This window comes from Amblyomma maculatum, chromosome 10, assembly GCF_055883805.1.
Source record: "Amblyomma maculatum isolate TAMU_Amacu chromosome 10, ASM5588380v1, whole genome shotgun sequence".
Lineage (NCBI taxonomy): Eukaryota > Metazoa > Arthropoda > Arachnida > Ixodida > Ixodidae > Amblyomma > Amblyomma maculatum.
The window spans coordinates 50,478,822-50,504,650 of NC_139353.1; the positions used below are offsets into that span (position 1 = coordinate 50,478,822).

The 25,829-nt window shown below is 43.2% G+C and overlaps 1 protein-coding gene across 1 annotated transcript; it reads left to right on the top strand.

Moving 5' to 3' along the window:
- The first annotated feature begins 88 nt into the window (after window positions 1–88).
- On the top strand, window positions 89–25,207 carry LOC146176356 (uncharacterized). Its single transcript, XM_084582702.1, has 4 exons — window positions 89–242; window positions 6,689–6,772; window positions 19,380–19,547; window positions 25,013–25,207. Exons 1-4 carry the CDS (start codon window positions 185–187, stop codon window positions 25,111–25,113), a joined length of 411 nt encoding a protein of 136 aa, XP_084438828.1. The 5' UTR covers window positions 89–184; the 3' UTR covers window positions 25,114–25,207.
- The last annotated feature ends 622 nt before the right edge of the window (window positions 25,208–25,829 follow it).

Genomic DNA, 25,829 nt, shown 5'->3' on the forward strand with positions numbered 1-25,829 from the left:
CTACATTGGTTAGTTCTCTTTTCTTAGTATATTGCTGTTAAGTCACACACCCAGCGTGAAGACGCGAATAAATCTGCAATAAAAGCAGGGATCTGAACATTAGTACAGGCTGAGAGAGTGCTAAAAAGCGCTGTTGCATTCAAATCCCCAGCTTCGTTTTTCTCGGTAAAAGGTACACAGCGATATGAAGCTGAGTACTTCAACTTTCCTTATGGGAGCTGTAATTGTGGCGTTCAGGAGACGTAAGTCTTTTTCTTTTTATGCATAACACGCCTTTCCTCTTTTAACATTTTATTGTACCAAGTTAATGCAAAAACGTGTTTATAAGTGCGCGTGAAAAATGCCACATTGTGTTCTTTCATTACTTAAACTGTAGTGTATAGCGGCCCACTACAAACAGTGTATGAGAGGTCATGTTACACTGACTGTAGGCAGAATTTGAAAGAGCTTTCATTGATCATTTGGCACTACGATGTATGATAAGTAGAAAATAGGGTTTTGATTACGAACCACAGAAGTACTACCTCGCTTATCTCTATTCTTCGTTTTGTTATTGTCTTGTCGATCCTAACTAGCCTAGCTTTCTGTCCTGACTTGCTTGTACCCATGACCAATCATGCTATTGGGTACCTTCGAATTACGTCCCACTGAATAGTTGGTTGTGAAACAAATGTAACTTTGTTCTATCTTGTGGCATCTACACCTAACGAACATGTAGAAATGGACCTCCCTTAGTTGGAAGGAAGGAAATGCCTGAAGAAAATTCATAAACATTCCGAAACAGATTGCGATTTTCCTGTTCACAACAAAATGTGGAGACCTGATTGTTGAGCAACAAGTGTTTGCGCCAATATCAAGGCAGTTTACATGTTTTCCTGGTTTTAATAAATTCTCCTGCTTCACTCTCTGATTATTACATATTTGGTGACATTATTTCAAAACGCAAAGCACCATCAAAGCGGGCGGGCGGAGAGTTTTATGTATTGTTGTAACCCTTTGGGGGAACAAAGGAAACAATTTCCGGCTTCGCTCTTTCCTTGCCTCTTGCTTTCCGGCTTGCCTTGCGGGGTTTCCTCGAACGTAGAACATTCCATGAAGCATAGGAATTGGAAGCGCATGACCCTTGGACCTCCACAAGCTATAAGCGCCAACTAAGCTACACTGACGACGTTCTCCTCATTGAGAAAGGAACGGGTCCATGAGTGCGAGATAGTTGAAATCAGCGGGAAAATGAGATTGCGAGGGCATTTGTTTGAGAACTGGCTGGTCGTCATCTAACATTTAGGAGAACATCAACCGTACAAAATTTAGGCGCGAGTATGACAGTCATCCGATTTTGGTTATAATAGAAAAATGTGTCAGAAACGACAAAGGCACAAAGAACTAAGATGCAGCAAATTAATCGTCAGCAGTCAGAGAAATGCATTCGCTTAACTGCACGTAAGCATACTTAAGCGTACCCTTGGAATTTGTCTTCTGTAAATAAGCAATATTCTTCTAGATGACCGAAAATAAACTGCTTAAAATCGTTTTTCATTATACTTAACTCGCTGGGTGTCTTTTTCCATGAAACCGTTTTGCCTAGTGCTGCGTTGGAGCATCAGTTAGCAGTCTTCCTTCCTTGTATTCTCATGAACGCTGCATGGTAACGCTGGCAGTTGTTGCATTTTTCCTGCTTTGAGATCCTTTTAATGCCTCTGGTTTGCTCATTACGTGGATACATTTTTCAAGTATGTCTGTGCCATTTCTATAGCGTCCTTGTTGCTTAGCAGTCCTGCTTCACATGCAAACCGATGAACAACTGGACAGTGAAAGAAATAAGTGCAAATACCTGTACGGAGATACCAACAGATCAGGAATTTTGCCATACAAGCTGCGTGACGGCTGCCGTCTTGTGTGCTTACAAGCAGCAAAAGAGAGTCAAATGTTTTGTTTTATTTCAGGGCAGCGTTGTTTGTGCTGTTATTTGCGTGTGTATGTGATCAGGACTTTATCTCGCATGCATTCCTAGAGTAGGTTTATTTACGTCGTAGCATGCCATCTCCAGTGCCGCCGCAGAACAAGACGACAGCCTCAACACGCATCCGAAGCACGCAGAGATTGGTTTTCGTAGCTGCGGACCCAGGCAGCACAAGGCAGTGGTCCAATATTGATAACGTATTGAAAAGTATGAACCTGCCGAAGCCCAACTTTGCCCCTGTATTCCCAACATCGGTTAAGCCAGTTCACAACACATTAAAAGACGGTTCAAGTTTCACATGTTCCCCTCTATGTTGGTACTACCGTTCTGAAATGATGGCGATATTGGATTGGTTTACCTCATGCTTTCCTGATATTGGCACAACCGTCTTTAAAACTGGCTACATTGGGCCCATTTCGTTCTGTTCACCCAGTATTGGACATGCCACCTCAAGAGTTGGCTACATCGGACCATTTTGTACTGTGTACTCCCTTATGGGCCATTCTGTTTAAAAAAATATCTATACTGGCCCAATTTTTCTTTTCTATTTCAATATCTGCCAAGCCGTTCTAAAAAACCGCCGACAATTGGCCACGTTGTTTCTCGATCCCGATATTGTTTGTGCCACGCAGAGGCCTCCCTATATTTTATTTAGAAATATTATTTAAGTTTTATTAGTCAATCAGAAGAGGGATCAATATTTGTATATATTATGCAGGTGTACTAGAAGCAATTCAATGAATTTACTAATAAAAAAGCATTTTAGTTATTTTTAAGATATTGTGATCTCTGATAACCTTATTATTTCGCCATGACTCGCAGGCCACCGCACACGGCGGTATATATATATATATATATATATATATATATATATATATATATATATATATATATATATATATATATATATAACCCGAATGCTAGGAGCTGTTCTGACAAAGATGGCTATCTCAGCGATTTTCGCTGGAAAGTAGTAGCAGCAAGAGGTTATTCATATAAATGAAATCACTGATTTGTATTTCTATATTTTATTGCGAGCGTGCTAGGAGACATATAATGAATTTTATGGAAAAACACATCTGTGTCGAATTGTATTTTAACGCATTGATAGCATGGGGTCAAAAGCCGAGTTTCGCTTTTGCCTTCGACACATTTGCTTAGCAACTAGTATTCAAATGCCAATTTGATATATGGACATTTGGGTTCCCGAGCACAGCGCATCAGTCGTCGTTACTGCGATATCTAATGAATGATGTTTAAAAAACGTGCTAGAATTAAGGTCTGTTTTTGCGTAGTGTGGGTTAGTGCGCTTGGAATGACAATTTTTGCATATACAAGCATATTTCCCCGGATTTCATGAAATATAAAATGGGCTGCAAGCTGACGCGCCCAGTGGTCCATATGAATCTTTATTGCTTATCACGAATGTATGAATTGACTTAGCAACATCGTGCTGCTCATGTAATACATATCAACACACAGTGGGTTGAAAGCGTCTGCAGTTAGCGCTCTATTTTGCCCAAATTGCACAAGGTGTTTTATTGCAGCCATTCATGGACACACCTATAAGTCACGAGAATGGCAGTGGGAATCACCCCGTGCTCGCGATAAAAATCCATATATCCCGCCATGTACCAAAGCATAATCCTGCGTTCTTTGACGAGGTATTTCGTCTTTCCTTGCCGATGATGATGTGGTAAATATTTGGGTTCTGCCTAAATAATTGTGTTCTTACGGGCGTTTTCGATTGGCACTGGCACAGGCTTTTGCATCAGTACTATGTTCTGGTTAGTAAACGTGGTAATTATTGAATAAATGCATCAGGAGCATTTAATTGCTGTAATAGTTGTACTTTTTGTTCGTTTTGGTAGTTTCTTGCAAGCAGCTGTAATACATTTGGAATCAATATTTCGTATAGCGCGCCACCCTATTAGGATGTAGATTAGTGACGCGTGGACGGGCAACATAGTAATAAGATTCTGCCGACCTGCCAGATATCTTGCATCAAAAAAAAAAGAAATCTATGGTTTCTTGTATCTGTCCGAAATTGAACGGATTGACGGTGAGTGTTAGTTGGATGTGTGACATCCTAGTTTAACAAAAAAGCCCTCATCTGAGTGCATTATTACTTATTTAAGTGTTTTGGATCAGTTTTCTCTGAGTAGTCATTTTATTCCACCATGAACCAAGCGGCCATAGCACACTGCTGCACATTTAACAGTGTCTAGAGTGGCTTTGGTAAAATAAGTAATTGAGTTTATTGCAAAGTAGTAGAAGCAAGAGGTTACATAAATTAAAATAAAAAAAGCAGGAAGGAAAATAATTGTCCGAAAGCGTGGGATCCGCTGCTGGCGGAATGAATGAAACATGGAGTGAATAATAATAGGAAATAATAGAGAGCAGTGGTAGGGCAAAAAGGCAGGTTAGAGCATAGTAATAACAATAGTAAAGTAAGTATATGAGCTCGCGACCCACGTACTCGATATGTTTAGCCAGCGCGTTCACAGCTCGGAACAAGAGGGGGGGGGGGGCGCACTCTGCGCACGAAGTTTTGCCACTGAGTGATTAATCACTCAAAAGCCATCTTCACAATCACTTCCCGGTCGACCCTTTTCCCTGTAGATTTCTATCCTTTACTTCGCGAGGCGCAATTTGTTCTTTGTGGTTTTACATGCTGACCCCGTCGAACCTGTTCTCTCCCTCGCCAGACTGCGCGTAACAGGTGCAGTCGCCCTCCGTCTAATCTTTGTGATGGAGAGTAGGGCTTTGTGAGTTCTCGGTCCGGGTGGCTCTTCCCGCGGGCTTCGCCTTTTGCCTTTTTTCCCTCCCCTTCGCCTCCTTTGGCGTTGATGGTTCTCCTCAGAACGTGTGCATGGCATGGGGGGCTCTGGAAGTTGGCCGGCGCTTCGGAATTCATGTCTGCTCGCTAGTGCTCGCTGCTGCAAACCCAAGATACGGTTTCTTTGTCAGTGGCTGCGGGGCTAGAGAGAAAGGGAAATGCACTTGCCCATCTAAACACGAAGGTGCTCTATCTTGACTCGCTGAATACTTCCATTACACTTGCCTTTTGGATGGGGATTAACTTCGCCCACTGTTTGTGTTAATGAATGTGTCTCCGGGTCGTCATTGCATCCTCCACAAGATTCACCGTCGAAGGCCTCTGGCCAACAGCACCTTTAAATAGTTTGCGTTGTTTGTGTTAATCATTTTCGGGCGACGCTCATTCAGCGAACTCTTGAGCTAAAGCCGCTTCGTCTTCAGCAGCTCCTTAGCTGAAAAGAGCTCGGAGATCGCAAGCCTACCGTGCTGTGGTGTCGCATCCCCGCCCTGGCTGGAGACTTTGCCACTTCACACGGCAGCGCACTCCTGTGGGAACTCTTCCTGCAGCGCCTGCCAATGCAGGTGCACAATTCTTGAGCGTGTCTTCGTCTCACACTGTAACCCCTGACTACGCTTGAGTATAAAATCATGGACGTTGGTTTTCCTTCCATGGAAACAATTCATCGCCCTCTTGCCCCTCTGTTACCTAGCGCACCAGCTGACGATTGCTATACCTGCCTCACCAATGCTAATAAGGAGCTAACCCGGCAGGTAGCGCGGCTTACAGCTGAGGTTGCAGCCCTGCGCACTCGCCGGCCGCGTTCCTCGTCTGCACCCCGCCGTAACAAACCCTACTTCTCGAAAACGTTCTCGGCCCTCCAGGACTTTTTTCTGGTACCACCGCCGCTACAATTCTCGCGCACGCCGTAGGCATCTTGCAATGGCAGTTTAAAGTTTCACGCGTCCGCTTTCCTTTCATTATGAATTGAGCTCTTACTCTTCGTCCTGCTTCATATCCGCACCGCAGTCTGCAGTGCCTCTTCTACCACTGCAGCAGAGGTAACGTTTGGCAATACGCTCCGTGTCCCTCGAGAGGATTTCGAGCCCTCGAAACCCACGCCTGCTGACATCACAGGTTACGTCTACCGTCTACGTAGTGCTATGAACTCTGCCGTTCCAACACATCAGTGCCAGTAGCCATTTCTTATCAACGTCCCCTCGCCCTTAAGCGGTGCACTCACATCTTTCTTCGCCATGACGCCATATGCCCACCCTTACGGCCACCATACGATGGTCCGTTTAGGTGCTCCGGCGTGCTTCTAAGCACTTTTTACTGTGCACTAACAGCCGGCAGGTCATGATAAATGTTGACCATCCTAAACCTGCCCACCTTGACTAAAACGTCATCGCCAACTGCACCTCTGCATCCCCTCCCGACCGTTGCGGTCCTCACCGCGTATGATTCGCACCAGTAGTATCCGCTTCTCGCCATTTTCCTTCGCTCATGGCTTCAATGCTTCAAAGCCCTGTAGTATGCCATCCTGGTACAGCCGCAGAAGAAGACAGCTTCAGCACGCCTCTGAGGTACGCTCAGATAGATTTTCGTGGCTGCGGAACGGAATGCTGGCGGTTCGCTGTCGCATTCCTGCCAAGATCAGCGGGTCCTGCCAAATGTATTTGAGGAGACACGACAACGACTGTGTCTGTTATTCATCTCCAGAATCTGTGGCGCAAATTGCAGTGCAAAATATTTTCCTTCAGTCAGTCATCTTTCTCTTTCGGCCGTAAGCAGATGATAATCGATGTGTTCTTCAACCCTGTGCCTTTATTAGTAAATCTTCTTTTTCCTGTTATTACAAAAAGAAACAGACGGTAACGTTTTTTCGACATACATCAATTTTGTTGCAGATGCATGGGTTTTTTGCAACCCGCACAATGAAGACATAAAGGGATCACAGAGTGAAGGTGTTGGCTCTTCACCCGGCAGACAACGTAAGAAGCGCTACAAGACTCTTAACTGTTCATATATTTTATGTCTTAAATAAAATACCTCGCTTTGCAGGCAGGAGTGAATAACACGAGTGATTTATGAGTTCGATGTATCAGTGCACAGAACGATAGTCTTGATGGAGAGTCCAGTGCTCTAGCCATCGCGTTCGGCCAACCTCATCATAGGATTTATTTTTGAAACTACTGAACTTCCACTAGGCTCAAAGTTGTCTATTGTGAACAACTAGGCTTTTCTGCGATGAAGGACTGCATGCTTCATATTGCCAACCACATTGTGCACCTAGCGCCTTCGGCAGAGGCTTCCTGGTTTAATTATGTGCACGCTACCGCACCCTGCAGAAGAGTTGCCCTGAAGTCACAAAAGAAAGTATTGAAAAACGTTTCTTGTAATTTTAAGGCCTCCCACAGGCCTTCACCGAACTGCACAGATATATTAAAGCCAATAGTTTTCTTCGAAAGAAACGGCGTGAGGCGGTTGTTGTTACTTCATTAATCATTCACTGCATTGTCAGCTTAGTATTTATGGTGGGAGGGATTGTTCGAAACAATATTAGAAAGTAACATCCTGCTAATCGCTGGGAATAAAAGGAGGAGAGCTTCAAAATTATATCAAAGGATCCTGTTGCAAAGTGAAGGTGATGTTACGAGAAAGCAAGAGATGGAAAAACTTATCAGATGAGCAAAGACACTTTTGTATATGGCTCAAATTTCGAATTCTTAGATGGTACTCCAAAAGGCGGCTACCATTTTCCTTTGATGTTACCGTATCAACCCCTCCACTGACTTCGAGAATACTTGACATTAGGGCAATGGTATTGTGCTCATGAGGAGAATTCATGCAAATAAGCTTCATTTCTGTAAGCAAATGTGCAAACGTAACAAAACAATTTAAAATGTTTCCCCTCGTTTTTGCATTTTGTATTAGTTCAAATTTGTTTAGTGCTTTTTAGGGTGCAATCTATTTCTAGATTATAATGAGTTCTTGATCGTATTCTAAAAGTGCATCGTGAAGCTTGTAATATTCTCCCTGTGTATGTCTGTGTGCATGTATCTCGGGGAAATATTGGACGGGGGAACAGCCGGCAAAATACTAAAATCTCGGTCAGAATTGTAACAGATTAAGGGGAACCTAGAACCTTCACACATCGAATGTTTATCCACATCACAGCGGAGTCCAGCGTTGTACACCTGCCACTTCCCCTCGTGCCAACGAAAATTTTCAGTACAAAGTCATTTGGCTATCCCCGGAAAAAACGAACTGAGGCGATCGCCTGCAAACAGAAACACGTTGTCTCGGGCACGGTTAGGTGTTCAATACAGACTGTGGGGCATATATTATACTCATGCACATCTCATAAGCGCCGTATTTACGCATACCTCGAAATTATCACCGCAGACCACACCAAACTTACGACGCCCAAAGTAAGCGGTCATATATCGCTTGTTACAGAGCTATGACATTTGTGCTCTCCACAAAACCACACTTTAAGAAAAAAAAAGGATACCAGGGAGCGCCATTTGGGGAGGTAAATATTTGCCACATATGCGACTTCTTTCAATGTGTATTCAGTGACTCCCTTCGAGCAAAAGCCATAACGACCATCCACTGGCAGGAAGAGCGTCAATGCGACTACGCAGAAAATTGCCGCATTGCCTCCTTCAGGTTGGCAAGATAGCAACCCTTCTGGAGCTCAACTTGACTTCCTTTGTAGATCAGAAAGTCTCTCCCCTGTGAATCACATTGGCCGTTTAGAATATGGTCGCGTTGCCTCCTTCAGGGTGGTCAGTTGGCAACTTTTCACGGGTTCAGCAGGACGCCCATTGTTATAGCGAAATGACTCTCATTTGTCAGTCATAAGCCTTTGTTGTGCGCCGGACGACTTCCACAATAATTTGAGGTGATTCCTATTTAGGGCGCCCTGCTAATCCTCTAGGACGTCCATCGAAGGAATGGTCATACTGTCCACTCACACTGGGCCCTCTTTTTGGGCTTTATCAGAGTGGCATGAGTGTCTCTGTCACGCAACATGAGCATACGCATTCTTCTGCAAAGACTGGGTTCTCAAAAGATGACAACTTTGTCAAACAGTGTTACAATTGAATATATCTCCAAGGTGCAACCAATACAAATATAAAAAGCACGAGGAAGCAGCAGTCCACATGTTTGCTGAATTTTTAAACATTATTGGCAGTGCACAGTAGATTACTACGGCTACTTAAACTGAATAACACAACATGAGCTCTAAAGTATAAAAATAATCAAGCAGCATACTGTTTATTTTCCTTGAACAGAAAATTTATAGAGCTTTGAAGGCTCATCTCTTTGCAAACATTCGAAGTGGGATACAGTTCAGAAAAATCATTCAAAACTTTCTCAGTTTTGACGGCTTTTTGTTTGCTGGTGCTCTCCTGTCCATGGTGTTCTAGTTTTTATCTCTATGGTCCTTAATTAATTCTATACGAAGGGCTGCTTTCTTGAGTTCATTTTTGCGAAGTTCAGAATGTTAGTAAAAAATGGGAACCATTTCAAATGTGCTTGCAACCTCCGCCTGAAAACAAAGACATAATGGCACAACATATTATATACGTTTTATGTTCTCTCCAGTGTTAGAAATGCATAACAAATAAGCAGTACTTGAATGAAAATCTGCATATTCAGGCCACTACTTCAGTTGTATACAAATCAAAATATTTTCATGTACCTGGGAATAGTCTTCAATAATGCAACAAGAGCTGCAGGATGCGAGTCTGTGCGTGGTAGCCGATGCTTCATGGGACAAGTGAGATGCACTGAACACGTTATCTAAAAAAGCAGGTTGAAAATCAGACACGAACTTTTAGTTATCGAGTATTGAAGTGAAAGAAGCTGTTGAATCACCGAAACGTTTTGCACGTTAAGATTACGCCTCGGTATACCGAGTTTTCACGCTGTCTAATATCAGCCTCCCTATTTAGCCTTTTCCTTTTGTGCATCTATTCCTGTATAGCAGGGGGCTTTCTTTCTAAAATTTCTAATCCTGTTTCTTACGGAGAAATACCAGGAAGCATGCCCAAATACCAACACACTAGCGCTCTCCCATTTTGGATGCAAAACATCTTACAGTAAAATTAAACATTTGTTGGCAACAGTGTAGACGTTGTATCTTACGTATCGCTAAAATATAAATCACTAATGTAAAAACATATAACACCACATATGACATAAGTGGTGGTTGAATTTAGGACAGTTGTATGGTGTATGTGACATGGGTAATATTCAATATGCTTACAACTGCATGCATAAGGCCTGGACTTTGCTTTCATTAATCCGCCCTGCTTGCTGCAATGTTTGGAATTCGCAATGGTTTTATTTTTAATCTCTGATTAATTTGTGTTCGTCTAAATAATGACTCTGATTCTGACATTTGATTCAATGACGAAAGTCTGTAAAATCTTAAAAATGAAGTGCTCAGTAGTCATTTGAATTTTATCACAGGATATACTAACAATTTGTGTGTAGCAAAACACTGCACAATTGTCAGGTTCAAGCAATTCATTCCCATTTGTTTCTGTCCAAAAGCCAATTTCAGCTAATGTACTTGAAGTGGAGGAAATGAACTTGAAATGAAATGATACCCAACTATCTCCCAACATGGCGCAAAATGTACAGGACGAAACACAGAAACACATGGCCAAGGCGCTTCTCTATATGTTTCTTTGTTTTGTCCATTTTGTGCAACGTATCTACTCTTCTCATGAACCAACTAGGCCAACAGTCGATTCTTCTGAACCAACTATCTCGTTTGAAAAGAGAGGGGGGGGGGGTAGCTCGAGAGATGCTAAATATATATTGAGGTGAGTATAGATTCACTACTTACTTGAGATGTAATGTCACGTCAAAGAAAAGCCAGGCAACTGTCATGTTTCTCAGCCATGTGTAACTATATTTGTGGCAGCATGAAGGCAACCTAATTTCATGTACATTCTTGTCTAATTCTTTGCCTGAGACAGCACATTAGACCACCGTTCATAGACCTCAAATATGTGAAACATGACAGCAAAATAAGGTACAGCACTTACAAGGAACACCAAAAGCTAACAGGCAACCTGGGATTTCTGAGATTGCCTTGAAGTTTAATATATCACCAGGACAGCGCAGACTCACTACTTGAGTTGCGATGTCATGTCATCGAAGACGAACCAGGCAAGGAGCTTCTGAGCTTGAGGCATGCCACCATTCCTTTGCACCTCACTTTACAGCCATATGTAAAGTTGTTTGTGGCAATGCGTATTGAAGCAAATTTTCTGTAGAGTTGTCTGGTCTAATGCATTACTTGCGGCAGCACTTACAACACCCAGTTTACAGACCTGAAACATGCCAGCAAAACAGGATCATTTCATTAACTGGAAGCATCAAAAACAGTCCAAGCAACCAAATCCGATTTTCTACCGGTCCCCCAAACTTAAATCACAATTCACTTGTGACTGTGCTCAAGCATGCCAACAGAAGCAATGATACCAGTGCATGAAGCACTACCAGGGGGAAAGGCCCGCCTTTTCTCTGAAGTTACGTACTAATGTGAAGCAAACATTTTTCTGAACATTCAGCGTTACATTCGTTACACAAATCCCACCCACTCAAACAAACTACAGAAAATTCCTTGTTCGCAGATATATTTGGTGGTTTTTGACTGTGAGCCAATGTGGCAACATACATTTTTGTATAATAACTTTTAAAAGTTACAGAACAACGTACGCTCAAGTCGTACCTACTTGAATTAATTACGCGCTGCGCAGGTATAACGCTCAAAATTATGCACAAGGAACACTCATGGCCACACTGCTCAATTGGCGTGTTTCAGTTAGGCACGACTCCACCACAATTATAAGGAGCGTTGTAGTCAGGGAGGGGGACTGTAATATTCAGAATCAGCGAAACCAAAATTATCTAACAGCAGCTGTGTTACGGGCTCAGGGCTTGCGGAATGTCGTAGTTGCCTAGACCACGCCTCAATATGAAGTCCCGCTCATGCATAAGCAGTTATCTTTCTGTGCGTAAATCACAGCAGCAGATTACATTTTTTTTTCATTTTTCCGCAGAGCATATTTTGAACGCTATTGTTAATCATGCTCATGGCAGTAAGTGCCTCGCACATGTGCTCACCATTTACCAAATGAACATGCATCACTAAAATAAGTTTTAAACGCACTACATTTTTTCTAGTCTGCACCTCACACGCTGGATTCGGCATTTTGCTACTGATTTCAAGACCCCGGGTTCGACCACGGCCGCAGCGGCCATATAATCAGCAAGTCTAAATGCAAAATGCCCATGTGCTGTGCATTATTAGTGCACGTTGCATTAGCAATCATCACGTTTTTGTTCTTTTCTTTTTTTTTGTAATTATTCGCGAAGCAATATCAGAATACCACCATTCACGTGGATCACGCGAGAAAGAAGAAAATAATTGATTACTCTACTTTTCTTGCGTGCAATTTTTGCTTCGGTTGCAATTACTTAAAACCTTCGTTCATGCTGCTAATCCTACAACAACGGATATGCGGGAACGCACAGTGATTAGCATTATTACCTGATTTAAAGGCAGCCCAATATTAACGAGCGGCCGTTATTACGTTATTTTAGTTTTGTAATAAACCGTAACAGGCGTAATGAAAGTTGGATGAGTGAATTTTCAAGGAAAACGTGAGCCTATAAGAATCAGTTAAATACGTTGTTTTGTTAGAAATATGACACATATGAAGTGTGTTTTTTCCTTTGAGTTTTTATAAACGCCTTCGAAAGGCTTTGCTTGCCAATTATGTTTTAGCGATCGTATCAAGTCCTTTGTGCCGTCTTTGACCGTGACAGCGTACGGGTCACATGGGGGGTTGGAGTACTGCAGCGAACGGAGTTGCAGCCACTGATTCCTTGTATGACTCCTTTTAATAAGAGTGACAAAGTGGCATAAAGGAGTTAAATTGCTGTAATTCCCGACGTCCGACTCCCATTTTTTAAGAGTGCAAAATGTTTGCCGCCGAACAACACTTCTTCGACCAGCAGCTTTTGTAATCTCACCGATACGAGCACCGCCCGATACGATAAAGTAGAGGGTCGCGTGAAAACGCTGCAATTCCCTTCATTTTCTTTGAAATGATGTGTTGCTTGTTTGTTATGCGAGGGAAATTGCAGCTGGTGCTGAGTTTGGAACTAGGGGGCCTGCCCATGCCAACATTATTGAGCCCAATTTTAGGCGTCGGTTTCTGGCTTGACCGGAGTTTCTGTCGCGTCGGCGTAAACGGTGAGCAGCTATAGGCTGGCCCAGAGACCACCCTACTAAGCTGGCAAATCCAGGCACAGGATTGAGTTTGACGTCCCGCAGCCTGTTATGGTCATCCTGAACACAGCCGGCTCGCACAGCCCGGTCCATATGAACGTTGGGATCTTCAGGGCCACCTTTAAGCTGTCGCGTCCTACACTTAAAGGTGGCGCTTAAGGCGGGGTAAGGGGAACCGGGTGTATACCCGACAGCAGACATTGCAAAAGTTACTGCTCTGGCACCTGGAGAGTCTGGAGGGAAGCGGTGGAAAATGAGGTGGACATGTATGGTGGTAAGCGGAGAAGGAGGATTGGAGGATGGGTGCAACGACGGTGGCACGCTCGACACAATGACTGAGAACTCACAACCATATGCTTCTGGCATGTCGGGATTAGCAGGCCACTTGTATTGCATTCGTGGCGGTAGTATAGATCGAAACGAGTGTCCAACTGGCAACTCGGCGATTTCCAGATTGGAATGTGCCATGAGAATTCAACTGCAGCCCTCCGATTGCGGTTCAGGTACGTAATGTTAGGCCCCACGAGGCTTTATAAATATCATAAGTGCTCTTTAGCATATTGTTGTAGCCATGGCCTCCGTGATGCAGCGCGGCGGTTCTCCGGCCATCCAATTTGCATGGAGAGAGCTTAATCGGAGAAAGCGGTCTCACTGCTCCTTTCGCCGCACCGCGGCGCGTGGAACACATGGCTTGCTTTCGCTTAGGCGGACAGGCGCAGATGACGAAAACGCTGCTATCATTTCCTGTGTTAAACTCGCACTACAATATTACCGTACAGAAGCGCCAGCGAACAACAGAAAGGTACAATTCGGCGACTGATTCTTAAATTATGAAGACGGATTACGACAGTGGTGAGGTAGGTAGCCATGAAAGCTTTCATTTTGCAACAAGGGCAGTCGTGCATGTTTTAAAAACACCAACTCTTTTTAATTGACCCCGTCGGGGTGGCGCAGTGGTTACGACGCTCGACTACTGTTCCCAAGGACGCGGGATCGAATCCCGGCCTCGGCGGCAGCTTTTCGATGGAGGCGAAAAGCAAGGCGTCCGTGTGCTGTGCGATGTCAGCGCACGTTAAAGAACCCCAGGTGGTCGAAATTTCCGGAGTCCTCCACTACGGCGTCTCTCATAGCCTGAGTTGCTTTGGGACGTTAAACCCCACAAACCAAACCAAACCAAATCTTTTTAATTGAGCAGATTGGTCTGTTTTCCTTGTACAGTTATTGTACAAATTAGTTTAGAAGCTTAAATTACTCTTTACACATTACGATCAAGAAGCTTTGTCAGTTTTTCCGCTTAGAAATAGTATATATATGATTTGTACTCAAATGCTGGTTATAAATATTTTTTGCAGCTTTCGAATGCCTATCAGTGCACTGTCCCAACAACGACGCACAGGGCTTTGCACTACAGCTTGCAATTCATACGCATTTTCTTTGACGTTATATATGGAAGAAACTGTAGGGAATTTGAGTCATTTTCATGTCTGCAAGAAGCAAAAAGTGGGTTAAATGCACCGAAGACCGAAAACAAAATTGAGGATATATGAGACTTTATGTATAAAGAACTGGAGTCAGAATCTTTGGCATCAGTTTTTCGCATTTTCTTTACTTTTTGATCCGCATGACATAGAGGCCACAGTTTTCAACTTCACCTATAACATTTTTTGCGCGCTGATACAGAAGCTTGCCACTTAATCGTTACTGAAGAAAAAGCCAAAGAAAGTTTTTATGACGTGGACAGGCCTGTTGTAACGAAAAACAGCACCTTGTTGGCAAGAACAGTTTTGTTCACATTTTATACTGTCCAGGCGTCTTCTCTTACAGTTGCTGACCAGAAAGCAGTTCATTTTACGATCATTGGTATATTTGGAGCTTATAACCATTTCATTCACATCTAAAATAGGTGAGGAAAGCCCCGCTTGCTCTTTTAGCTGCCAAAATTCTTGGTTTCGGCGTTTCTTCATCATTGGCGTGATCTCGCTTTCAATATTGGAAATGCCAACATAGAGAAATAGCGTGTTTTCTGATAGCGTCAACAGGCCTTTGATACGTATGTTACGGTATGTCTTGGGGGATAAGTAGTACTAAACTACACATTCCCGTAAAACGTCTGGAGACCACACAGTCCGTTGCCTTGACGTACTGGCGATCTATTTCGCTTTGCAGTCCTCTAAGCAGAACTGGGCTGGCCGACCTTGTTTAGTCATTTTCTCAGCCTCGAGGGGAGAGCGTGGTTTTTTAGACCTCTGAGCTTCTTTTTTTAGGCGACTGTTCTCTCCCAGCAGACGCCTGATAGCATCTGTCTTCCTGAACAATTGCACTCCCATTCGGATTATACTCCCTGCATCCGGCTGCTTGTATGAAAAAAGGTATGGGCAGTCTGCGGTGCGCAATAGCTAAGCTGCTTCTTCTCATATCCTGCACCTTCCGTACTTATTTCATCTCCTTCCAAGAATGTATGAATAGGGCTATCCTCATCCCCTATAGTGTTAATGAGCAGGCAGAAGCTTATGAATGGCTTGTACTTTCTTCGCGATAACAGGCTGAATCTGCAGCTTCATCACGGCCGCTTGAAAATATGGATTCAGTATCTTAGTTTGGCGCGGGATTTTACAAGAATCGCCCTAAATTATGTCTTTTTGTGGTTGTTGCGTCTGCGTGTTGCTTAAAATAGCATCCCGTTTCAGGCGGCGCACCTCTGTAGACGCCATATTATAATCCAAATCTAAAAAGTGAAGACTGCAGTAGACACTGCTAGCAGACTCCTCATTAGGCACAAAATTTTTTCTTGATATGGCCTTTAGCCATGCTTGACGACGCTCATAATTTGAAGGAAATTCATGGAAACTTATTCCAAGTTACATTTTTCTATTCGAGAGGCAGAAAGGGACACAGCGAAACATTTATCGGAAAAAAAAAAGAACGAGATAGGCTTGCCGTTTGAAGTATATGACACAAACCCGATGCAGGTTTCGTCACATCGCAAATAATGTAATAGCAAAATCACATTAGCTACGCGGAAACAATGGCACTTACCGGCAACACGTACAACTTAGTCACACAAACGCCAGGTCAGTATTCTCGCTTCAACCACGAAAGCACAGGCCAGAACTTGTGACTAGCATATTGGCCTATAAAGAATGCACGAGCGCTTTATATATCGTAATTATATGTACGAGCTTCGCTATATAAGTAGCTGCCCCGTGCTTTAAAAAACGCTTGAGATGCACAAAATAGTATAACTAAGTGCTCTCATACAGCATAGCCAGTTTTGTTACAGCAAAAAAAAAAAAAAAAATCGGCCCGACAGCATGTACCCTAGACGAAATGGTTCGCGGTAAAAGCCACAGTTAGCTTCCAACAAAAGCAATCCTATGTCTTTGACAACGGTCCTCAACGCCTTTTTAGCTTGGGGAAGCAGTCCAAAGAAATTGACTGCGTTTTTACTACCCAACTGTGTGAAAACGTGCCAACAAAGCAGGCGACACGACAGAAAATGCAGGCTGTGCCGGCCACGCGAGTGCCGCTGGAACATTGGGCTAAGGTCGCCAACTCGGAGCGTGCTACGGAGTTAGCAAAATGACACTTATCAGCTTGGCCGCGTGCTAAATGGGACGACCGGCGCAACGGCGCACCGCCGGACTCGTTCGCGGCGGCCACGGTTGTAGCATGCGACTATATGGTGTGTACGTTTTAGTTAACATGTGATGAAATAAAGGCGAAGAGTACGATAGTAGTAATTTTGTGGCTATGAAAGTGGTTTTACGAGGTAGTAAATTGAAAGGGGAGGCGCTGACGGCAGGCGTTGCAGCAGTCGCCTTACACACTTAAATGCGAAGCTTAAGGCATGCGCACAATATCCACCGATCTGTTCGGATTGAAATTCAGACAGGAAATGGCCTGTCCGGTATAAACATAGAGAAAGAGATTGGTAAAGAGCGGACACTCCCATAGGGCCCATTTGACTGTAGTGTACCAAGCGGCCGGCGGCAACTATTTCCGGTCTTGATGAAAGGCGCGCGATTTGAATGCTAGCCATGCGCTGCGCCCTTCCCTGCCCTTTGGCGCATTATTTTGGTTTTAAATGGTCTGCTAGTGTTTCTATTATCAGCATGCATAAAGGGAAAAATAGATTCCCAGTTCTCTAAACTGGCAATCAACGCAGCTGCGCCACAGCCTTTGCAAAACAGTATTGCAGAAAAGACTTCAAGTGCTTCGTGAAATATTTTGCTGCATATAAAACACAAGAGATGCAACAGATATAGACGGATGAATTGACAATACTTGACACACATTAGGCGATTTGCGCAATACAGAAAAATAAAAATACACAAGGTGAGAAACAGCTCTTAGGTAGAGACAAAAAATAGCATAACTGATTTCCGAATTATTGCAAATGATATGTAACAAAACAGGCATTATACATAAACTACACAGTCCCAGTCGCGGCTACCTTAGCAAGGGTAACTTGTATGTCCAGGGCAGAGAGGAGTACTGACGCTTGAGGGAAGGCCACACAATTCACTCGTCGCATCTGCCGTGCTTCGGCTGCAGTCCCGTGGGTCCATGCAGTGCTGTTGGAAAAGGAATGAACATGACGCAGAAGGTTGCAATGAACTGTAAGGTCACTGCACCGCGCACACATCTGTGCATGTGGGTGGGTACTGAAAACTTGGTGAGCAGCAGTTATGGTTCAGAACAGAAAAGCTGTCATTCGTAAAATCGACACAAAAGCTACTCTTGCAACGTAGAGGTAAGATAATGCAGGCTAACCGAACCTATCTGAAAATGCATTTCTACAGAGCGTGAAATAACAGCCACTAAACTAACAATATTCCTCAAGAGCACTGAACAGCTTAAGCAATGAAGCTTGCCGCATAATAAAACATTTTTTTACTTTAACGTTGTCCCGTTAAATGTAACGCGACACCACGCAAAACTAACCGTTCGCAAAACCGTGGCCTGGCCTCACCGCGGCCGGCGAGCACGCCATGTTGGCTTGCCTTTCATACACGACTTTGTGAAGCGCAGACCACCGCGCTGAGCTAAACTGCCCGAAATGCCTCACAGTTTTACAAGAATGAAACATTTTTCACCTTGCGGTTGCCCTGTTAAACGCGACACCACGCAAAACCTCACGCCATGTCACGTCATCGCGGCCGGCGAGCCATATTGGCGAGCGCCTTGTCATGCCTGTTGGCTGCCCTTCACGTGCGACTTTGTGAAGCGCAGACCGCCGTACTGAGCTTAACTGCCTGAAATACTGCGTAGTTTGACAAGAAAGTCAAGAATGAAAGGTTTCTCACTTTACCGTTGCTCTGCTAAACGCGACACATAGCAAAACTAGCCGTTCAGCGAACTGCGTCAGCATGGCCGCACCGGCCGGCGAACACGCCATTTTGGCGCAACGGCGTGCCTTGGTGCCTTCACATGCCACTTTGTCAAGCGTGACGAACTAAACTGTTAGAAATGAAGCTGCTTCCCGGGAACACAACATATTACACCTCGCCGTGGCTGGGAACCGCTAGAATTACGACGTAACGAACTGCGCCTGAACAGCCGGCGCGCCTGTTCACGAGCTGCGAAACTTAATGGCACCGGCTGGCATGGTCAGCGTAAACTGCTTGAAATACAGCGCAGTTAAGCAAAAAACGTTGCTCACCTTGCCGTCGTTTCCAACCGCTGTCGTTCCGCGCAGCGGCCCACGAGAGGTCTGGGCCGCACAAGCGCGGCGAGGCACGAGCACACAACCACCAACCACTCCCTTCGACAACTTCTTGTCGTCTGCTAGTGCTCCGGCGGGCTACCGCTGCAGCGAGTGCCGTCGCGCGCGCGTCCGCGCATGCGCATGTTGGTGCCGCCATCCATCAATCGGCGGCAGCGCAAAAATTTGCGCGTCATTTCCTGGAGCCAGTTTTCGCCGAGTGACCGCTCTTTACCAATCTCTTTCTCTATGGTATAAACTTGTTCAAGCTTCATATGGGGCTGGTCACACCGAGAACGAATTATATACGGGATAATACAGGACCGGTTAAAATCGGTTTGGTGCGATACGAGAGTTTTCACCAGGGTAGGCCACTGTCAAAGCAGATAAGGCCGACCTAATACATATTAGATGGGTGCAGGTAAGGACGTTAGATGTGTTGTTCAACTAAATATTTTTTTCGAACTTTTTAACCATATCGGCCGCTATTGCGCCTTCTTGAGTTTAATGACTGTAGAGAAGAGCAGTTACTGGTGAACCACTGTCATTTATTTTTTTTTTTTTGCTACAGCTTTTGTCGCAAGAGAATGTTATGGCGAGTCAAGAACCACGTGCACACCTGGACCGCTCTTTTGGTACTACGATAAAGCAAACAATCACTGCAGGCGCCTGGAAGACGGTCAATGTTGGGTTGGTGACAGCTTCTCCACCTGCAGCGAGTGTACAAATCGATGCGGCAGTAAGTAAGGCATTAATTCTGAAACCCACATACCGCTCTTTCTGCTGTCGATTTTTAGCAGGAGAAACCCTGAGAAAGTTATTGAAGGATAACATCTTGAAGACCGCGAAAACATCCAGGAAAAAGAGAATCACGCATATGCTGTCGATTATTTTGGAATGGGAGCAGTTAGGGATAAGGGTAGATGGAGAATACTTCAGTAATCTGCGATTTGCTGATGACATTGCCTTGCTAAGCAACTCGGGGGATGAACTACAAATAATGATTGATGACCTAGACAGGAAAAGTAGAAAGGTAGGTTTGAAAATCAATATGCAGAAGACTAAGGTAATGTTCAACAGCCTCGGTAAGGAACAGCAGTTTACATTAGGTAGCGAAGTACTGGAAGTAGTAGGCGAATGTGTCTACTTAGGACAGGTAGTAACCGCAGATCCAGACCATGAAAAGGAAATGACACGAAGAATAAGTTTGGGATGGAGCGCATTTGGCAAGCACTCACAGATTATAACTAGCAGTTTACCGGTATCGCTCAAGAGGAAAGTATACAACAGTGCCCTACATGCTTCTGTTTCGCACCCCATGTTATGTAACCCCCCCCCCCCCCTCACATAATACTCCAATCGGAGCCCGTGAGGTATTTGAATAAATAAATAAATTGCATCTTACCTGTACTCAGCCATGGGGCTGAAACGTGGAGGCTAACCGAGAGAGTTCTACTTCAGTTGAGGACAACTCAGAGGGCTATGGAAAGAAAAATGGTAGGGGTAACATTAGGAGATAGGAAGCGTGCAGAGTGGGTCAGAGAAATAACTCAAGTTACTGACATTCTAGTGGAAATTAAGAAGACGAAGTGGGCATGGGCAAGACATGTAGTGCGAAGAGAGGATAACCGATGGTCGCTTAGGGTAACAAACTGGATTCCAAGGGAAGGAAAGCGTAGCAGGGGGCGGCAGAAAGTTAGCTGGGCGGATGAGGCTAAAAGCTGGCAGGGTTCAAGTGGATGCAGCTAGCACAGAACCGGTTTAAGTGGAGAAATATGGGAGAGGCCTTCGCCCTGCTGTGGGTATAGTCAGGCTGATGATGATGTTGATTTTAAAAAAAATCTGACTCTTAGGGTGAGTTCCGAACATACACAGCACTCGAAGATTTGAAAGTATGGCTGGTCGCCAGTATTGTGACCATCCTCAATGCTTTGTATCTGAAAATAACTCTCAGAAACTAAATAGAAGCACCCCTTGCATTCATACACGCCTCCTCATCGATATCCTTTGTACTATTTTGAAGTCTGACTCCATCAGACTGTCATTTCAGAGTAAATTTAATCAATTTTCCCCGTCTATGTTTAGCGGCGTGCACGCGCCGAGATTTTCTTGGGCGATAAACCCATTTACGCAGCTGGAAACCAAATTCAGAAAAGGTTAAACTGTCTTAGAAGATTAAAAATGCTTCTCTAAAAATTTTGTGCCAAATACTGCCATGTGGAACGTTTAATGACAATGTTTCTTAACGAAACGCGTAGCTGATATGGTTTTCGTTTGTAAAGTATGTTAGTAGACGCTTTTCTGCCACCATTACCCCTGCATATAGTCCATTCAAGAAGCTACTCTGCCACCATTACCCTTGCATATAGTCCATTCAAACTAAAATCTACAACAAAGTACAGCAGCTTGCTGACTTGGTGTTTGATACTGGCTTATGTACGTCTGTTTATTTATCTTGAGCTATTGTTACATGTTTTATTTTTATTTTATTGGCACCCTCAGGGTAAAACATTACAGAGGGGAGTGGGGATTACAACAATCACATTTGGGACATATAAAACGCACAGCATGTAATGAAATATTGTGAAAAACAAACAAACATATAAGCAGATCATTATCATAACTACTCCAAAAACCTCAGCACATTACAGAGTATACATAAAGCACTTTTGTACTAAGCATCATTGCGCAACATTGGACACTGACGACTGGAACAATGGTAACCGTTCAATTGTTGCCACTGACGAAGGGGGATGGTTCCAGTGCGCAGATGTACGAGGTATAAATGAGTCAGAAAATATTTTGGTGTTACATGAAATTAGGCCGACTTTGTGTGCATGATCACGGAGTGAAGATATGTATGTGGGTGGTACGAGCAATTCATCATGTAGTATTTCGTGATAAAATATTTTGGTAAAGAGGTACAGTCGCTCAAGTCTGCGGTACGTTGCTAGAAGTTGTAAACCTAGATTTGATTTCATGGCGGTCACGCTGGTGGTGCGATGAACGTTCGATAAAATGAAACGTGCTGATTTGTTCTGAATTGATTCTATCTGATTTCTAAGAACTTCAATGCCTGGGTCTCATATAGCCGATGCATATTCTACTTGCGACCGATTTTGGGTTCTGTAAAGCACTAGCTTCGTGTTAGTAGAGGCTGAATGGAAGTTACGCTTGAGATACGTGAGCATGCGATTAGCTTTGTTGACGATGTACGCTATGTGCTTTTGGCAAGAAAGGGTGGAAGTGATGTGAATGTCGAGGTACTTTTATGAAAGGACAGGTTCTAACTGGTTACCGCTCAGATGGTAAGAAGATATGTTAGTGGGTGAACGGGACACGCGCCTGAATTTACATTTTTTTCCGTTTAATGTCATATGCCGTTTACTGCACCACAGGTTAATACTGTCGATGTCGGTCTGTAAAGCGCGTGTGTCAAGATCAGATGTTCTTTTGCGGAAAGGAACGCAATCATCAGCAAATAGTTGGATGGAGGAGGAAGCACAGTTGGGCAGGTCATTAATATAGATTAGGAAAAGTAGAGGCCCAAGTACAGTACCATGAGGAACACCGGAGATAACTGGATGCAGGAGAGAGTTAACATCGTTTGTGGAGGCGAACTGTTGGCGAGAGGTTAGAAAGCACTCGAGCCATTTTGGAACATTAGTATAGAGTCCTATGATGTGTAATTTTAGGAGTAGTAGATGGTGACGTACTTTATGAAATGCTTTAGCAAAATCTAAAAATATACAATCAGCAATGGAGCGGTGGTCGAGGATGACATGTAACTTGTGGGTGAACGAATGAAGCTGCGTTTCGCATGAGTATGTCTTGCGAAAGCCTTTTTGAACCTGGGAAAAAAGTGAGTTAGATTCTAGAAATGTGATAATTTGAGAGAAGAGGATGTGTTCTAATATTTTACTAGGTACACTGGTGGTCGATATAGGCCTATAGTTATGAGGAGAATGCTTGGAACCAGATTTGTGCACTGGGAACACCTTCCCTATCTTCAAGTCTGACAGTAATTCGCAACTTTCCAATGACTGCTGGAACATTATAACTAAAATATTTGATGAATACATTTTGGTGCATTACAAAAACTTTGCATTAATGTTATCGATGCCGGCCGCTGAAAATACTTTAAGATTGTCAATAATTTTAGCAACACCGTCAGAGTGGACCACCACGAGATACATTGGCAAATATTTGTAACCGCGAAAGATAGCAACCTCAACGACGGAAGAAGTTGAAAATCAATTTGAAAACACACCATTTAGAGCACTCGCGCATTTATTATCAGGTACTGGTTCTACATCTAAGTATGTTAATGTAATACGCGCAGTTTCTTCGGGGTTAATAATATTCCAGTTTTGGGGGGGGATTCTGCAGTAATGTAGTAAGTAGTGTGTTCGCAGCAAAATATTTTGAGCTCTCTTTACAGCGGAAATATATTCATCGTTTGCTTTACGATACAATTCCCAGCGGGTCTGGTTATGAGACGATTTAGCCATACGCTAAAGGCCTTTTTTTTTCTGTTTGAAAGTCGTCTTATGTGCGAGTTATACAATGGCGCATACGGGTTATATGATATGGTTCAAGTCGGAATAAAGTGATTAGTAAGCTCCTCAACTTTAAGTCCTGTCAATTCTGAATGTTCTTTTAGAAAAAAAAAACGCGTATCGCCTGCCACGTACATAGCAGGCAAATAATAAATGATCCGAGCTATAAAGCACCATAAACGCCGAATTAGGAGGAACTGAAATCGGTTATTGCAGTTCGTAGAAGATTTCGTATCTATTAAGGAAATTTTGCATGGAGTACATCGCACTACAAAAGTCCACCAGAAAGCAGACCCACCGCAACAAGATTTAACCAGAGCATTCCTGAGGGAGGGAGAAGTAGAAACTAGCTGTTTAGGTACTAACAATGATTATATTACTCCTTCCTCTGATGACGTAGCAAGATTGTCATCCAAGCACTTCATGCGGGGTCGCTTGGTCTACGACGTTACACGCTCTAAAACTACGCAATGCACGCATAAATTATATGTTGTGAAAGTCAGGTCTGCAAATTCGTCAATTTTAAAAATTTCAGTACTGTGCACATGGTACGTTTACACAATGGAATTATAGAAAATAAATAAGAAATAATTAAAAACCCTGTGAATATCACACGAGTGGCGGCAAATGTCATCTTGTTCGTCTTATATCATTCTACTCGTTTCTAATTTTAAATCTGAACCCAATACAAATAACAAGTGAGGGCGAGCTTTCGTGGACGCAGCCATCGTTTCAGAAGATGGCTTGTTCTGGCTGTGGCGTCTTCATTTGAAGACATTTGCATGTGAAATACGCGGATTTCTTCTGGCGCCTAAATATTTTCTCTTTATAAATTTTTTGTTCCTTCCTTCTTCCTATCAAATATGCTATTTTTCTCATTATATTCACAAAAGGTTTCTTGATGGGGGTAAGTATTTTAACAGTGCTATAATCTGGTAAATGAAGTTAAAATATATTACTTATGGCGCGCATTCTGCCATCGGAAAGGCTATTTTTTTTTTTATCTTGCCTTGCACAAACAGTGATGAGCTTTCATTCAGTTAGATAGTTCTCCTGCTAGATATGACACTGCGCAAATACCGCAATACAATAATAGGGAGTTTTTATCATAGCGCTATCCGGCACCGAGCATTCCAATGAGCATGTCTAAGTCATCTTGATGGCTCTAGATGGCGCCACATGCTAGGAATATGCATAGAGATCTGCCGCGTCGGGACCAATCTGCGGTACGCACTGGAAGAACCCGGTATCGGTTGCGGTTGACGGTGACGGATCGCAGATTGTGCTGCTCTGAATCTACCCCATAAAATTTTATCTCTCCAGTAAAATTTGAGGAAAACTCTTGAAAGTTTTCTTCACATTTCCTACGTTTCAATTAATATTAAAGACACTAAACTGAGTCTAAACTGACGCCGAAAAGTCCTTAATATATGTATGTGCCAGTTATCATGATTTAAATAGAAGGCGAGAAAAATATGTCATCCCAGGTAGGAGCGGAAAAATTGATATTCTATGAATTTGCCACTCCAGTAAGCGGCGAACTCGCGATTTAGGGCCATTTTCCGGTTTGTGTTGACATATCAGCATCGCCATGCAGACTGATCAAATGCACCACATACACTGTAGTGTATTCTTTTCCTTGCAGACACGGATACGGTTTGCGTTGAGAAATTCATCCCATCAACACCGCCCCCACCACGTCGGAGGATATATAATAAAAGTTTAAGGAGAAAAACTGGAAAATAAGATGCACAGTCACCCAAGGAACTCTGCTAGGAGCCATTCGAAGACGATGCCTCTAAAACGTTTCGTGGCAATATACGTATAAATTCTGCTCTTATGTGATTTTATCGTGCATTCATTCATTTCCATATATACTGTCGCAAACTCTAATGGGGCAGCACTTACCGAACTTACTCCTCCTCGTTACATACCTACAGAACGAGCGATTAGGAATTTGAGGACTAGTGCAGACAACGCACAGCTTATTGCATTGTAATCAACATTTTACAGTTACATAAGTTGTAATAAATCCGGAGGTTTTCTGTTCAAATTTATAAACATTTTAATTTTCTTAGCTCTTATTTCTAATAAATACTCTGTCAGTAGAAGGAGAACAAGACTGCTTAAACCGTAAATTAATTTAACCTATATTAAATGCTATTTACGGAAAACAATAGGTTCACTTAACATCGTTTTCATGTTGAAATACACTATCACGTGCCTTAAAGCTGCACAGTAACTACAGTAACTACAATAAAATGACAGATTTTGCCTTCCAAATAATTTTGCCTTCTATATTTTGTGCTCTAATTTATTTTTATATGAGCTTTAGCTTGCTATAGCGGCATTTTTGTCATGTTTGAGACATTTGTGTATAAACTTGGGGACTTAATTCTCTCAATGTAGTTGTATTTTGGTGTTAGTGTTGCGTCCGTAGTACATTTTTTTATGAGCTCTTT